General features: G+C 35.2%; 1 protein-coding gene across 3 annotated transcripts in view; it reads right to left on the bottom strand.

Annotated features, from left to right (window-relative positions):
- Positions 1-417: 417 nt before the first annotated feature.
- LOC137627673 (uncharacterized) overlaps positions 418-18,740 on the bottom strand; it is a 559,839-nt gene continuing 541,516 nt past the window's right edge. For all 3 annotated transcript variants that reach the window (XM_068358863.1, XM_068358864.1, XM_068358862.1), the window contains 2 exons: positions 4,256-4,384; positions 418-2,305 (listed from right to left, as the gene is read on the bottom strand). In XM_068358863.1, coding sequence (XP_068214964.1) covers positions 2,126-2,305; positions 4,256-4,384 — 309 coding nt within the window. In that variant the 3' untranslated portion in view covers positions 418-2,125. The remainder of the gene's footprint in view (positions 2,306-4,255; positions 4,385-18,740) is intronic.

Here is an 18,740-nt window from a genome sequence, read left to right as displayed (position 1 = left end):
CACACCTATATAATATACATATATTTTATTATATATACTCAGTGATAGTTATATTACTTCACAAACAATGACAGAGGTACTTTTGGAACGACCAACACAGTTCTAGGAAGACTTCAAAAGGAAAATTCAAGAGATCCCCTTTTGTAAAAACTATAAACGAAGAGGAGAAAATAATAGAGACGTTCAAAAGTTTCATAAAGACTCAAAATAGAAGTTTGTAAGCAAGTTTATCATCACTAAAGTTGATAATAGATTTTCTCTCCTCTGTGGAATTGCAAGTTGTGGTAATACAAGATTATTCAGTCTCTTGGAAGAACAGCATATGCTAAGTTGTATTCAATAGGGACATAGAAATTCCTCTGGTATCTAATATAAATGGCAATAAAGGAAGTGGGTTGCCTTAGGAAGTTTCTATCGAGTTTACTCCCTTCTTGGAGTGATTCAGAAAAAAATAACCACCTAACTGCACAAATCTAGAATAGATATATTTAGCTTTCTGTTGATAGTAAGCATGACTTCAGAATGTTTAAACCTTTAATACTCCATGGGAGAACGATATTTGAAGACTAGTCACTGAACTATTTCTTTTTCACTACAAGTCATCATCAGTTTGTAGTGAGGATACACCGATATTCCAAGATGGCTGACAAATTCGCAATACTCCTGGATCAAGTTATACATCATTGCGTAATCTCCATGAACAGAATCCTTTGGTGAAAAAGGTCGGCATCCTGCGTTGCTTCTATGTTGTCTTTAACTTTTTCTGGAGGCTTTTAGCAAGGAGACTGTTATTAACAGTTTGGAATTTGATGTATTGTTATGGCACAGGTCAGCCGAGCTTCTGCGACTACATCCATAAATGGTTTCAAACTGACAAACCACTTGTTACAGAGATGTTTTCCAAGTGCAAGTCTAATTTATCTACCATACAAATGAAGTAATGCCTGCATAACAAACTACGAGAGAGAGAGAGAGAGAGAGAGAGAGAGAGAGAGAGAGAGAGAGAGAGAGAGAGAGAGAGATATGGACAAGAACAGAAAGATAAATCTACAGCAGATATCCTTAGGAATCATGAAAGGATTGAAATCATATCCAAATGTGGTCATCATTTAATTTTTCTTCTTTTCCTTGCTCAGCTGAGACTATGTGTACCTATATATCATAAGATCATTCTTTCCAGTATTTTTTTTTTTTTTTTTTTTGGTTGGTGGTTGCAGGAATACAACTTGTATCATTTTTATATGCATAGTGTTTACTATTCACGCACGTTGTTATACATATAGCATACATATATATATATATATATATATATATATATATATATATATATATATATACTATATATATTTACATATTCTTAGGCGTGCTAGTCTCATCAGAATTACAGATGCTATCAAATTTTCATACACATAATCGTCTTAGAGAAATAAATTCCTGTCATAAAATCTTACACAAGTTAACAATAGATACATAATATGCAATAGAAACAGCTTTTACAAATCTTTGGTGAGACGTATAATGCTTGGGAATCTCAAATATAGTAATTAAACAAACTTAAAACAGACATTTTTTTTTTTTTATTTATGGCCAGATGACTGTTGGCCGGTTCACAGACCTGTGCTGTACGATTTACAATACATAGGTGTCTTCTTCGGGATATAGGATTGTAATGAATAAAAACTATCGTATTGGAAAGGAGATAATTCAGTAATGAAAATAGAAATAAAATAACAATTTGATATGGTAAGAATGAATAATTTTTCAGGATAGCAGGATAGGAAAGGATTCGAACTAAGGAAAATAGGTAAATGAAATATGATCTTGTAGTTCAAGAAGACAATTCTGAAGGGAAAATTAGAAATCCTTTAAACAAAAGAAAGGGAAGAAAAACGAAAAGAAAAATCAATCGTCGTCCGTACCATGACATATTGAGGAAACCTACAGAGGGATGAAGGGAGGCGGAATAATTGTCATCACAAACAATGAAACAAACAGACAAATAAACATTCTGAGAGGGGTCTTAGTCATGTGGTTAAGGGGGAGGGAAGGAGAGGAAGGACAAGGGAGGGACATTTTTTGTTTAGTTTTTCGTTTTATTTATTTATTTTTGTGTCAAAGGAGGATATTACTGCGCTAGGTTGTAGAGAGGAGCCACCCTTTCTCCACTGAGGCCGGTGGATCCGACGGCCATATTGGCAGCGTCTCCTCCGGCGGACCTCTTGTAGATGAATCTCTTGTCGTAGCCGAATCCTGTGGAGGACCTGCCAGGGCTGCTACTGGAGCCGTCGGCTGTGCGTTCCAGGATCTGTGTGAATAGCAGTCGGGGGATATGAATTAAAAGACTCGAATGATAGTAGAGGACTTTATGGTACTTCAGGGAAGGAGTCGAGGGAAGGTAATCATCGGAGTTGAAGAAAGGAAAAGGGGTCACACGAAATTATGAGTTTGAGGAACGACATCAAAGAAAGGGGTGACATCAATCAATTCGATCTCGTAAATTAAGTTATTTATTAATGTGTTACATCATTTTATACCCACTGTTCCAAAACAATTAAAAATACGGCCACATACGTGAAAGAATCAATGTCATGTATACTAATTTTGAGCAAATCTGCAATAGTGTCCGCCATGCAAAAAGATTTCAGCTACTGATTTACTTTGGCATATGACGTTATGGTGGTGAGATTGTTACAAAGCAGTCAAAAGACTTGCGTAGAAACCCTTAGCATTGAGATGTCTATCATATCCATTCTTTATTTCGAATTTCTGCCAAAATAGTTCTCTCAAAAGGAGCTCTCCAAACCTCTCATTCTGAACCCATCAATCCAAGATTACTATTCCACTAAGCTACTATAGCTTAGTGAAATCATGAACAACTCTTAATCTGGAGGTAAGGATTTCTAGATGCCCTCACAACCTGATTGAGGAAGGAAGGAAGTTGGGGAGGGGAGGAGAATTGGGGAGGTGGGAGGGGAGGAGAGGGGGAGAAGGGAGGGGAGGGGAAGTGGGGAGGAGAGTTGGGGAGGTGGGGAGGGGAGAAGAGAAAAGGTGGGGAGGGGAGGGGAGTTGGAGAGTTGGAAGGTGGGGAGGGGAAGAGAATTGGGGAGGTGAGAGGGAAGGGGAGGTGAGAGGGGAGGGGAGTTAGGGGGAGAGGAGAGGAAGGAAGTTGGGAAGGGGAGGAGAGTTGGGAAGGGGGAGAGGGGAGGGGGAGAGGGGAGGAGGGGGAGAGGGGAAGAAAGTTGGGGAGATGGGGAGGAGAGATTGGGAGGGGAGAGGAAGGAAGTTGGGGAGGGGGGTTCGGAGGTGGGGAGGGGAGGAGAGTTGGGGAGATGGGGAGGGGAGAGGAAGGAAGGAGGAAGGAAGTTGGGGAGGGGGTTAGGAGGTGGGGAGGGGGTTAGGAGGTGGGGAGGTGGGAAGGGAGAGGGGAGTTGAGTTGGGGAGGGGAGAGGAGAGTAGGTGGGGAGGGGAGGGGGTATAACTTAATAGACTGCAATACATAAATTCAAATGACTTTATCACTAACGGTAGCTTGAGCTATAATGTGAGGTCATCTCTCATATTTAATTCTTACTAAGGATAATACGGGGCCCAAAGAGGGAAATGTTTATCTCATGAATAATTGCAAAGATAAAGTGATATGATAAACAAGATTAAGTGATATGATAAACATATCTTTAAATCTATCATGCCTTAATGTGGTAAAAGCAAAGGGAATTGGTGCAATGAAAAATGAAGCTTCGTTGTAAAAAGTTATTCAGGGAAAGAAAGAAAAAAGCCGAATTGTAAATTTTTTGCCACAATGCTATCAATCAGAGAGAGAGAGAGAGAGAGAGAGAGAGAGGAGAGAGAGAGAGAGAGAGAGAGAGAGAGAGAGAGAGAGAGAGAGAGAGAGAGAGCAAAAAAAGGAAAAACTTTTAAAAACTATTCTATCGCAGACTTTTTTCCGATTTTCCAAAAAGCTTCTAATCCATTAACAGAGAGAGAGAGAGAGAGAGGAGAGAGAGAGAGAGAGAGAGAGAGAGAGAGAGAGAGAGAGAGAGAGAGAGAGAGCAAAAAAAGGAAAAACTTTTAAAAACTATTCTATCGCAGACTTTTTTCCGATTTTCCAAAAAGCTTCTAATCCATTAACAGAGAGAGAGAGAGAGAGAGAGAGAGAGAGAGAGAGAGAGAGAGAGAGAGAGCGTGCGTCATGCGACATTAAAACTTGCAATATGGTAAGGGGGGAAAAGGACCCAATCTGATAAAAATCCTTTACCTCTCTAAGGATTTCTCTGATTTCTTCCATGCGAGAGTCATCTGCTCGGGTTGGTAGGTAACGGGCGTGGCTTACGGTAGCCATCAACACCAGAACTGCCATTAGGACTACAAGGACTGTCCGCGCCATCTGTTGGTTGGTAAAAGAACGATGGAAATGATTAGGGGAGAAAAAGGAATATTTCTTGCTGCCAACAAGCGATGCACTCAGAATTTCTGGCAAGATAAAAAAGATGGGACAAAAAAGTCTGGCTTATGCTTGGTAAACGTATTGGTGTGTGTATGTATGTGTGTGTATATATATGCATATATACACATATATGTGTGTGTATATATATATATGTGTATATACAGTATACACACACACACACACACATATATATATATATATATATATGTATATATATATATATATATATATATGTATATACAGTATACATACATACATACATACATACATTACTATATATATGTGTATATATACATTATATATATATATATATATATATATAAATATATATATGCATACATATATATATACATATATATTTGTATATATGTGTTTGTATATTATTTACCAGATATATTACTGTATATATACAATATATGCATACTGACAATGTGTATACACACACACACATATATATATAATATATATACACATTGTAGTAGGTTACGATGTGTTTAGTAAAAGAGTAAATGTTGGCAACGCTGCCTGGAAAGTGAAGTCGCTGAGCTTACAAACATGCCATCAAAAGTGTCCTTAATAATTTTACCAAGTTCTGTTAAGCAAATAAAGATATTTTTCTATACATCACCGTAAAATTAATAAAAATGCGTTTGATCGCGTGTTTATAAGCTCAGGTACTTTGTTTTACAGGCAGCGTTGCCAATAGTTTCTCCTTTGCTAAACAGCGTTACCTGCTAATAGACATCTTGACTTCCCGTGAAGCGCACCGTTATTCTTGAAGCCAACTGTACCACTGGAGGGGTTATTTCACGTACTCTCTATAGCTACTTTCATTCCTTCGGCCATTTGATACTTTACATCTAAGGTTATTTGGGTAATAAACCGATTATTAGATCTAGTAATTTTCACATAATCGGGTTAAGAAAAATTCAAGTACTTCATAATGGTTAAATGACATTTAAAAGGGAATAAAAAAAATAAAAAATATGATGTATATTCATGCAAAATAGTACATAAATATTCCACATTCATGTCCATAACCAAAACTCTTCTTGGAAACTTATAAAAAGAAATTCATTTTCGAATTAAACTTAAGGAAAAGAAATGACACATATTTAAAGGTTTAATGGCCACTCATGAATGGCAGAGGCAAGGGACGGTGACATTGCCCTATCAAGCAAGACAATGCCCTAGAGACTGACCATATATACTGTATATAGTATATATAATCAGGGCTCAAGCCCCCTCTCCACTCAAGCTAGGACCAAGGAGGGAAAGGCAATGGCTGCTGATGACTCAGCAGATGGACCTATAGGCTCCGCTAAATCCCACCATCTTTAGCTCACAAGGATGGTGAGGTTACAAAGACCAAAGGGAACTAACGGGTTTGAGTGGGACTCGAACCCTAGTCTGACATTCACCAGTCAGGGATGTTACCGCATCGGTCACCACACCGGCACTTGGCACCGGTTATGGTTTTCAAGAACATTAGGTCACCCCCTATCGTAAAATAACAAAAGGTAGCATCGTTAATAGTAAGCATAGATCCCTTTATAAGAGAAGGACATTTATGGTAAATTCCTACAAAATATGAAATACATTCTTCAAGCAGAGGTACATCGAGATGGGGATTCTGAAGCTATACTGAACTTCACCTTCTGAAAATTAGTTGGCAGAGTTCCATTAATAGGGTAACAAACCAAAGGCGTCATAACACCACAGTATGTTTACAACATGATCTACCCGAAATCAATTTCTGAAAATTCTTAAAACTATAGTCAAGTATTATTTTCACACACACACACACATATATATATATATATATATATACATATATATATATATATATATATATATATATATATGTATATATATATGTGTGTGTATGTGTTTCTGAGTGACAGAGACACACACACACTATATATATATATATATATATATATATATATATATATATATATATATATATGTGTGTGTGTGTGTGTGTGTGTATGTCAATAAGGCTCTGAAATTCAGTAAATCTAACACTAAGAAGCGAGAGCGCCATAAAATAAGATAGAGGAAATGTAACAGACTGAAATGGGATTTGCTAGTAAGTTTTAGTTCCAAGAGTGCTTTCAATATAGCAGCACTCATACAAACACATAAACACTCGTTTAATTGGCGAAGTGAACTACTCGCGTTCACACAAGTACGATCTATTGAAAGTGCTCCATAAGATTGGTACTTAAAAAAGTCAGGTTGTTTGATTGATTAGTCTAATTACCAAGCTTCAAAACAGTAAAGGTCATAGCAGTCGTCGAATCTGAACTATTTTCTTTAGCAGGGACAGTAAATTGAGTCGGGCCTAAGCCCGTGAGTTTAACCTGCTTATTATTATTATTATTATTATTACTTGCTAAGCTACAACCCTAGTTGGAAAAGCAGGATGCTATAAGCCCAGAGGCTCCAACCGGGAAAATAGCTCAGTGAGGAAAAGGAACAAGGAAAAATTAAATATCTTAAGAAAAGCAACAATATTAAAATAAATATCACTTTATAAACAATAAAAACTTTAACAAAACAAGAGGAAGAGAAATAAGATATAAGATAGAACAGTGTGCCCGAGTGTACCCTTAAGCAAGAGAACTCTAACCAAAGACAGTGGAAGACCATGGTACAGAGGCTATGGCACTACCCAAGATTAAAGAACAATGGTTTGATTTTGGAGTTTCCTTCTCCTAGAAGAGCTGCTTATCATAGCTAAAGAGTCTCTTCTACCATTACAAAGAGGAAAGTAGCCGTTGAATAATTACAGTGAAGCAAGATTTATTGTTTAGTAATCTCAGTGTTGTCAGATGTATGGGGACATAGAAGAATATGTAAAGAATAGGCCAGACTATTCGGTGTGTGAGTGTATAGGCAAAGGGAAATTGAACCGTAACCCGAGAGAAGTATCCAATGTAGTACTATCTGGCCAGTCGAAAGACCCCATAACTCTCTAGTGGTAGTATATCAACGGGTGGCTGGTGCCCTGGCTAACCTACTACTGTGGTTAGATTCCCTGGTGGGAATTAAGGCCGTTCCACACGAGGGGCAAATGCAGGGTGTGCACTCTGATTTGCCTGTAATTCTTTCACTTGGAAACAGTGTTACCAGATCAGACAGTCCAAGGCAGATAGTAGGCACAGGTAGGTGAACAACGTGCAGGGTCACTTTGATGGTTTCATCTACACTCTTGATCTTCACCCATACGACAAATTTGGTAACAGCGACTGCCCGCCGTGCATTTGCCCTTCGTGTGAAAGGGCCTTTAGGCATACCCGGCTGACGTTCTGATGAGTATCTTTTGGGTGAAATTTAAACTGAAACCAGACATCTTTAATACTTAATGCCCTGAACAATAGAACGCAACTCGAAAGCACTGAAAAAATAACTGTTCAATCTACGTGAAGGCAGACTTCTCTTGTGGTCTATTTATTTCCTTGTCTCCTTTCCTCACTGGGCTATTTTTCCCTGTTGGAGCCCTTAGGCTTAGAGCACCCTGCTTTTCCAACTAGGGTTGTAGCTTAACTAATAATAATAATAATAATCATAATAATAATAATCATCATCATCATCATCAAGAGTTAGTGGATGACCAGTTTTACACAATCTTTAAAAACTTTCTAATCGTTATTCTGATCCATAGCTTTCTAAAGAAGCCTTTTCTGGTGTCTTTTGATCTTGAAATCTAATGGGTTATTTAAATAAGGCTAATTGTCTGAGTTTGTGAAATACAAACACTGGCACTGCATCCTTTTATTAACGAATGCATTATTTCACATACATTGCTTCACATGTGTTCTTACATTTTCTGTTCTTCAGGTTTACTATCTTTTAAAAAGACCCTCTGCCATCACTCTAACATTCCAATAAAAGCTCCCTCACTCTCTCTCTCTCTCTCTCTCTCTCTCTCTCTCTCTCTCTCTGTCACCAAAAATGTTGGTATCAGCTGCATAACTTTATAGCAGCCGTTTTCCTCCTCCTTTATCCCCTTCCTCTGAAGGTCAGTCTGCATTTTTAAGTCATGAGATTGATCTACAAATTGCTGTCAACGAAACAGAGAGCAACATTCTCTTCTGAGCGTTTATTTGAAACTAAAATGACGTTTACTTTGAATACCCAAGTAAAAAAGCTCAGAAAAAAAACTCGCTGCTTGAAAAATCAGCAGTTAAATTTTTTGTAACTCTTCGTGATCTAGTTTGACCCGACTTTTAACCTTCCTCCATTACGAAGCCGATTTGAACTTTTCTTTGGCGTTGAACGTTACCTTTTTTTACTTTTATCTCTGCATTTTAAACGTTCGAGATAAGAGAGACGAACTTTGGAGAATACCTAATAGCAAAGTTAATCACGCCCAATACATTCTGGGCAGAGCCAAGTTAATCTCCAAAATAAAGTACTAACTGGCAACTCCTATCGATAAGCTACCAAATAAAGAAATATCTGGCAACTCCTATCGATAATCTAACTACCAAATTAAGTAATATCTGGCCACTCCTATCGATAATCTAACTACAAAATAAAGTACTATCTGGCAACTCCTATCGACAATCTGACTACAAAATAAATTACTATTTGGCAACCCCTATTGATAATTTGACTGTACTATCTGGCAACTCCAATAAATAATCTGGCTACAAAATAAAGTACCATCTAGCAACTCCTATCGATAATCTGACTAAAAAATAAAATACTATTTGGCAATCCCTATCGATAAGCTGACTATACTATCTGGCAACTCCTAAGATAATCTGGTCACAAAATAAAGTACCATCTGGCAACTCTTATTGATAATCTGACTACAAAATAAAGTACTATTTGGCAACCCTATCGATAATCTGACTATACTATCTGGCAACTCCTATAGATAATCTGCCTACAAAATAAAGTACTATTTGGCAACCCCTATCGATAATCTGACTACAAAATAAAGTACTATTTGGCAACCCCTATCGATAATCTGCCTAAAAATAAAAAAAACTATTTGGCAACCCCTATCGATAATCTGCCTATACACTCTGCAACTCCTATACTGTAGATGATCTGGCTACAAAATAAAGTACTATCCGGATCTCCTATCGACATAAAAAAGGACCTATCGTCGGAAGAACAGAGCGACTATCTCTCAAAACCACGAAGAACTGTAACTTCGTTTCAGTAATGGCTTATGAAAAAAAAAGACAAAAATATAACATGACAAAAAACGGGAAATATAAGTCGCTGACATTGCAGTATATCACCTAATGTTCGACAACAGGTGGCCTTGTTCTGGTGGCATCTGGCATCTCATTTATTTTGGGTCTATTTTTCCCATCTTGGCAGATTGGTTTTTACTTGTAAAAAATTATTCCAAAATCTATATAAGCACAGACAAACGAATCGAGCAGGGGAACGCTTTTAGAACTAGAGTTAAGAGCAGACCTCCGCGCGGCAGCTCATTTCTTGACCTTCTGCTCGACCTGGACCTTTGCCCTTTACAAGTATTAATTGGCGTGGATTTTCACACACTCAAATGTGAACCAAGTTTGAAGTCTGTGTGACAACGATGTCCAAACGTATGGCTGATTACGTGAATTGGACATTTTGCTTGACCGTGACCCTGACCTTGACCTTGACTTTCCAAAATTTAATAATTTTCAGCTCTTTACATATCAGTTAATCCTTGCAAGTTTCATTACTCTACGATTAATATTATGGCCAGGAACCTGTCCACAAACAAACACACAAACGGGCGAAAACATAACCACCTACCAAATTCGCATTGACGGAGGTAAGAAAACTTCAGCCATCATCCACGATAAATATTCTGATAAAAGTCATATCAGCTGCTACGATTTATGGAGGATATATTCAAAATGCTGTAATTAAAACTTAGGAAACGGATCATCCCGGATTTTTTTTTTTTTTTTTTTTTTTTGCTGGAGAGACCTTAGTCATCGTTAAGGATTTCTTACGTGATTTCGACGTCTAGATACGTTCTATTTCCAAGTATATGAATAAATGCATATTTCGACATATAACAATGCGACTTAAATGTAAGATTACAAAAAAAAAAAAAAAAAAAAAAAAAAATTTTTATACGTGAAGGGTTTGCGCATGATTAGCAAATCTGCACTAGGTAGGGCCCTCCATACTAGGTTGGTTTGCTGTGAGCGATTAGACTAAAATCTGCAACCATCACCCACCCGCACTAGCCAGCGTGGAGATGAAAATGGACCAAACATCAGACATGCTTTGACATGTCTGAGGCCTTTTTCCTGCAGTAGACTAGAAACAGCTGCATTTGTTGTTGTTTTCTTGACACACACACACACATACATATATATATAATATGTATGTATGTATTTGTATATACTGTATATATTTATATACATATTTACATATATATATATATATATATTATATATATATATATGTGTGTGTATATATGTATATACATTAAAAAAGATATATATATATATTATATGTATACATACATACTTACATATATATATATATATATATATATATATATATAAATTATACATATGTATATATATGTAAAATATATATACATAACATATATATATCTATATCTATCTATCTATCTATCTATCTATCTATATATATATAAATTTATATATATTAATTATACATATGTATATATATGTAAAATATATATACATAACATATATATATATATATATCTATATATATATATATATATATATATATATATATATATATATACACACACATAAAACGTGTCTCAGTTTGTATATGTATATGTGTGCACGTGTGTATTTTGCGTGTGAACCAGTATTATATCCTGGTTTCACTTATATGAAGAAACTCGATACTTGATAAAAATACATACACAGGATATTTGCAAAAAAAAAAAAAAAAAAAAAAAAAAAAAAAAAAAAAAAAAAGGTCCACTTCCTATTGACAAGGTTTCATATTTCTTCGTATTTACCCACAATTAATGAAGAACTTTTATCTGCTGGATGTTTTTTTTTTTTTTTTTTCCTGACAGCGTCACAACTAAGGTCATTAATGTCGAAACGTTGATTTTATTTGACAAACGTTCATTCTTCGTTAAAAGACTTTTTATTTCATTACTCCAGTGTCGTCCGTCAGAGATATTGGATCAGGGATATGGAAAATTAAATGATCCAGCGACTCCTTTCCTGGAGGACATTGTAAGCCGATGGGAAAATCCGCTGATGACTCAGCAGATAGAACTACAAGCTACCCCTAAACCCATCTTCCTGAGCTCACAAGAATGGTGAGGTTGCAGTGACCAAAGGAACTAACGAGTTTGAGCGGGACCCGAACCCGTCTGGCGTTCACCAGTCAAGGACGTTACCACATCGGCCATCACAACCAAGGATTAAAATATTCGTTCTCTATACAAAGGAATACAAGGTTGTAATGCCTACCAAACTCCCAACAAAAAGCGGATCCTATTAAAACTATTTTCACTCCAGCACTGTGTTTCCGGCAAGTCTCATTCCTCCTCCTCTTATTCTTCTTCTTCCTCTTCCTCCCACAATGAGAGATTCATTTCCTCATTCCTCCGAAGAGAAGGCCATTTCTTGACTGATTATATTTCACGACTGCGAGACATAAATCTTCCCGACTCTTGAAAAAGGGAGAAGAATACATTTGGAGATTCCACTCTTCGGTGTGTTCTTCAATGTGACTTTTTATTTTCATTTCTGAAATATCTAACATCACAAAAGTGCGGGATTATTTCTTCAGAGATATAAAACTTTATAAACGTGTTTTTGTTGTTGTAGATATGAAACTTTGCAAACTTCTACCTTCTTAGATAGCTCAAAGTTTACAACTTTTACTTTTAAAATGATCTTACTTCTTTGGTCTGTTATGTTTATACAATTATTTTTTTCCTTTCTAAAAGCTTTTCATTTTATGAAAAGTTTCTTATCTTTCAATTAAAAGATATATTAGGGAGTTGAGAGATACTTTAAATTAGGCAAGTTTTATTTTATCTTTAAATATAAAAAGTTTTGTGACAACGAATGGAAAACAGTTTTTTTAAGGTAAATTATTTATCATGTATAGACTTTCCTCTTTAAAGGCCTCAAACTTTATGAAGTCTTTAAAGACCCGAAGCTTTATACAGTCTTTAAAGACCTCAAGCTTTATAAAGTTTTTAAAAACTTAAAGCTTTATAAAGTCTTTAAAGACCTCAAGCTTCATGTAGTCTTTAAAGACCTTAATATTTATAAAGTTTTTAAAGACCTCAATCTTTATAAAGTCTTTAAAGACCTAAAACTTAATGTCTTTAAAGACCACACGCTTTATAGAGTCTTGAAAGACCTCAAGCATCATGAAGTCTTTAGACCTCAATCTTTATAAAGTCTTTCAAGACATCCAAGATTTATAGTCTTTGAAGACCTCAATCTTTAAAAAGTCTTTAAAGACCTCAAGCTTTATGGAGGCTTGTAAGATCCAAAGCTTTATAAATTTTGAATAAATGCTATGAGAAATATCTCTTTAGTTCGCCTGTCCTTCAATAGCCGAGGGGCTCTTGTGCAAAGACGATGGTACGAGACTGTGCGAAAGGATAAAATATAATTAGGTTTACTCTTCGATTTGTGATCAAAATAACCCAGTTCAAGTAAAAGAAATTGCAACAGACATTAGGGGACTGGTTCGATATGTAATATGCAGCGATAATATATGCAGGCCAATTGAAAATGAATGATCAACATTGTTAGGTCTACAAAGTTGATTGTAATCGTTTTGTGGGTTAAGATTTTCAATGTAATTTTATGCAATGGTGTTACTATTATTATTATTATTATTATTATTATTATTATTATTATTATTATTATTATTATTAGTATTGTTGTTATTATTATCATCATTAATATATATATATATATATATATATATATTATATATATATATATATATATATATATACTGTATATATATATACACATTTATTTATATGTGTGCGTCTGTACGTTGGTTTAAAACATCTTCCCAGAGCGGATGAAATTCCAAACCTTGAATTTTACATTATATTTTTAAAAGCAGACGATAGTTTGACCAAGAATTCTGGGAGTTTTGATGTGGTGGGTGGGGGGGGGGAGACATTAAAAACACTAGTTTAAGTGGATAGTTTGGGCGTCCTGGGGAGGGGTGAGATCTGGGTTTTGAAATAAAAGTATCAGCCACTAAAGTTTCAGATAATGGCCAAAGTTTGATAAGGGACTTGGTGTGCTGCAGAACACCGCCAGCCGAAATGCAGTTGTTAGTTTAACGATCTGCTTCGTATATGCAAAGATTAAAAAGTGTAAAAGTTTTCTTAGGAAAAACATTATAATTTACACAAATATACAATACAAAAAAAAGAAAAAAAATTCCGGAACACATTATGCCATTTAGTGGGCTTGTCCGAGATAAATCTCATATAATATCTTTAACTCCAATGATAATATTTTCATTGACGAGGATAAGAGTTTATATAACTCTCTCTCTCTCTCTCTCTCTCTCTCTCTCTCTCTCTCTCTCTCTCTCTCTCTATATATATATATATATATACATATATATATATATACATATATATATATACATATATATATATATATATATATACACAAATTTCATGGTATGGATAGGGAAAGAGTTGTTCAAATTGTCCTTTTTTTATTATTCCCAACGTTTCGTGATTCTTAATCACATTGTCCAGGGCTAAAAATAAAACATATACAAAAGAATTAAGAAACAGTTAAAATTTTTTACAAATTCATTCAAAACTATAAAAACAGTTGAAATTTAAATGAAAATTAAAAGGAAAAAATGAATAAATAAATATATATACATCAGACAGAGTAGTGGAACCAACCTCGCAGAAGCGTAGTGAGAAACTGTATGCCAACAAGAGTTAGAAAATAAACCAAAGAAAACTATGACAAATACAACTGAATAGAAGAAGCTTGGGTATTTAACGACGGAACTAGTCGTTTGATCAATATGGACTCAAGAAGAGGTAAGTCATGGTTATTTGACACTTGACCAATGATGGTAAAATCTTTGTTTTCAATATTTTGTTTGCACATTATAGCATGAGTCCGAATATTAGAATGTTCAGGGTTGGATATTCTGCAACCAGTTCGATAGCTAACACCTCTATGGGAATCAATTCTGACCTTTAACAACCTCTTGGTAGATCCTACGTAGGTCCCAGAGTTACACTTTGGGCAATTATATTTATATACCACACCAGAGGACATATAAGGACTCAATCGATCTTTGAAGTGAAAAAACGAGCCAATAGTGAGAGGGTTCTTAGGGATGAGTTTAACTTCCACAGCTGGGAAGTGTTGTTGGATAATTTCAGTAAACTTTTTCTTAAGGAAATCCTCATGAAGAAAAGGAAAACTAGCATAAAATTTTAGTTTAGGAACTTTAAGTGTTTTTGGAGTCTGAGCCAACTTGTCATTCAATAATCTATTAAGAAGTTTAAAAAATATTTTGGTGGGGAAACAGTTTTTCTTAAAATATTCACATAAATAAATAATTTCAATATGGAACGATTCCCAACTAGAGGTCAAAAGGAATGCTCTGTGGAGAAGAGTAAAAATAGAATTAGTTTTAAAATTATAAAAACAAGAGCTATAAAAGTTTGAACCTAACCCAGTGAACGTCTTTTTTCTAAAAATCGTGGTACTAAAACCTTCTCTATTTCTAGACACCAACACATCTAAAAAGGGGAGTTTGTTATCTTCCTCCTTTTCTACGGTGAATGATATGTTATCATGTTGTGAGTTGGCAAAGTCAAGGAACGATTCAGCGCCGAACTCATCTCTGAATAGAGCAAAGGTATCATCAACATACCTAACATAAAACAAGGGATGATAACTTAAAGGGCAATTTTCCAGCATGGTCTCCTCCAGGGAGCACATGAAAATATTAGCAAAGGTGGGTCCCAAGGGGGAACCCATAGCCATCCCATCAAGTTGTTTGTACAAATTACCATTAAAAACGAAAGAGGTGTCCAGCACCGCTAGCTCCAAAAGTTTTTTAAAAGACGTGCGATTAAAATCATTAAAAGTGGTATTAGGTTCAGAAAATAATTTGTTTAAAATAATATTGATAGTTTCTTCCACAGGTACATTAGTGAATAAAGACTCAACATCAAGACTCGTCATGAAAAGATCTGAGTCTTGAGAAATTATGGCCTCTTTAAATGCATAGGAGTTATTTAGAGAAAAGGTGTTTTTTGTTAAAGGTTCCAGTAAGGGAACGAGGAACTTGGCTAGTTTGTAATTAGGGGTATTAAAAGACGACAAGATAGGTCTCAGTGGAACATTGGGCTTATGGATTTTGGGTAAACCATATAAAATGCCATAGGAAGACCCCGAACAGAACAAATTTTGGTAGGTAGTTTCAGTTATGGATTTTTCATTTTTAAGAGTCTTTAAAAATCTATTAATTCTATCCTCGGTTTTAAAAATATTATTAAAATTAGGCTCACCAATTTTCAGAAATTTAGATTCATCATTTAAAATACTTTCCATTTTTCCCACATATTCCTCCTTATCTAAAATGACAGTTCCTTTGCCTTTATCGGGTCTTGTAATGATAAGATTGTCTCTATTGGCAAGAGTCCTCAATATATCAAAATCTGTTTTCTTAAAAAAGGGTGTCCACCTGGTTTTTAGTTTCCCAAATGCAGCATGTGATATTTCATATAGTTTGGATTGCAGGTTACCAAGATTCATGTCAAAGGGCAGAGATTTAACAAACTCCCCTTTTTAGATGTGTTGGTGTCTAGAAATAGAGAAGGTTTTAGTACCACGATTTTTAGAAAAAAGACGTTCACTGGGTTAGGTTCAAACTTTTTTAGCTCTTGTTTTTATAATTTTAAAACTAATTCTATTTTTACTCTTCTCCACAGAGCATTCCTTTTGACCTCTAGTTGGGAATCGTTCCATATTGAAATTATTTATTTATGTGAATATTTTAAGAAAAACTGTTTCCCCACCAAAATATTTTTTAAACTTCTTAATAGATTATTGAATGACAAGTTGGCTCAGACTCCAAAAACACTTAAAGTTCCTAAACTAAAATTTTATGCTAGTTTTCCTTTTCTTCATGAGGATTTCCTTAAGAAAAAGTTTACTGAAATTATCCAACAACACTTCCCAGCTGTGGAAGTTAAACTCATCCCTAAGAACCCTCTCACTATTGGCTCGTTTTTTCACTTCAAAGATCGATTGAGTCCTTATATGTCCTCTGGTGTGGTATATAAATATAATTGCCCAAAGTGTAACTCTGGGACCTACGTAGGATCTACCAAGAGGTTGTTAAAGGTCAGAATTGATTCCCATAGAGGTGTTAGCTATCGAACTGGTTGCAGAATATCCAACCCTGAACATTCTAATATTCGGACTCATGCTATAATGTGCAAACAAAATATTGAAAACAAAGATTTTACCATCATTGGTCAAGTGTCAAATAACCATGACTTACCTCTTCTTGAGTCCATATTGATCAAACGACTAGTTCCGTCGTTAAATACCCAAGCTTCTTCTATTCAGTTGTATTTGTCATAGTTTTCTTTGGTTTATTTTCTAACTCTTGTTGGCATACAGTTTCTCACTACGCTTCTGCGAGGTTGGTTCCACTACTCTGTCTGATGTATATATATTTATTTATTCATTTTTTCCTTTTAATTTTCATTTAAATTTCAACTGTTTTTATAGTTTTGAATGAATTTGTAAAAAATTTTAACTGTTTCTTAATTCTTTTGTATATGTTTTATTTTTAGCCCTGGACAATGTGATTAAGAATCACGAAACGTTGGGAATAATAAAAAAAGGACAATTTGAACAACTCTTTCCCTATCCATACCATGAAATTTGTGTTCATTACTGGCTGTTGCTGCCTTCACCGAAGATGTTTCTTGGACTCCTTTTAACTTGGGCGCTGCTGTGAGTGGAACCAACGGAGAGCTGCCTGCGGCATGGAGTTTCGTAGCTTTTTCTATGTGTTGCTTTTCCTACTCCGCATTAGATCGAGGGGCTTCCTTCACTTTCACGATCTAGTTCGACATCGTTATGGAGCTGGACTTCTCTCACAGTGCAGGACTCTGGAGAAGCGTGTCAAGAAGTTGGAGAAAGCCAAACTCGATCTAGAATTCCTTCAGTATTGTCAACTGAATAGCATTGTACCGAATTTTGTAAAATTTAAACTATATAGATCGTCTTTATATCAAACGCAATTTTATCATGATGCCACAAAATGTCTCTTAGAAATAGAAATAACCAATAAACAAAAATTTGTTCACAATCATAATGATGCCGTTAGCAATATTCTTAAAACTGTATGTAACTCTTTTACCTTAATTGACTCTATAATTTTTAAACAACTTTTTAATAAGAGTATTTCTGAGTACGTTTCCACCGTACAAGATTGCCATAATAGGAAACTTAAAAGCTTGGGTATTTTTATTCCAAATTTTAACAAAGACCGAATAACTGTTTTTAACTATTCTAACTATGTTTTATCTAAAAGAGAAGAGTTTCTGTTGTCGTTGGGTTTGGATTTCTGTCTTCCAAACTTCAGACCTAATTACTCTAAATTTTTTTCTACCTCTAGAGTCACTATTTCAAAGGCTTAAATCTCTGCCCTTTGACATGAATCTTGGTAACCTGCAATCCAAACTATATGAAATATCACATGCTGCATTTGGGAAACTAAAAACCAGGTGGACACCCTTTTTTAAGAAAACAGATTTTGATATATTGAGGACTCTTGCCAATAGAGACAATCTTATCATTACAAGACCCGATAAAGGCAAAGGAACTGTCATTTTAGATAAGGAGGAATATGTGGGAAAAATGGAAAGTATTTTAAATGATGAATCTAAATTTCTGAAAATTGGTGAGCCTAATTTTAATAATATTTTTAAAACCGAGGATAGAATTAATAGATTTTTAAAGACTCTTAAAAATGAAAAATCCATAACTGAAACTACCTACCAAAATTTGTTCTGTTCGGGGTCTTCCTATGGCATTTTATATGGTTTACCCAAAATCCATAAGCCCAATGTTCCACTGAGACCTATCTTGTCGTCTTTTAATACCCCTAATTACAAACTAGCCAAGTTCCTCGTTCCCTTACTGGAACCTTTAACAAAAAACACCTTTTCTCTAAATAACTCCTATGCATTTAAAGAGGCCATAATTTCTCAAGACTCAGATCTTTTCATGACGAGTCTTGATGTTGAGTCTTTATTCACTAATGTACC

Source organism: Palaemon carinicauda, chromosome 35 (genome assembly GCF_036898095.1).
Source record: "Palaemon carinicauda isolate YSFRI2023 chromosome 35, ASM3689809v2, whole genome shotgun sequence".
In the NCBI taxonomy this organism is placed as follows: Eukaryota; Metazoa; Arthropoda; class Malacostraca; order Decapoda; family Palaemonidae; genus Palaemon; species Palaemon carinicauda.
The sequence above is the reverse complement of the archived record's forward strand: the minus strand, read 5'-3'. Positions and strand labels throughout refer to the sequence as shown.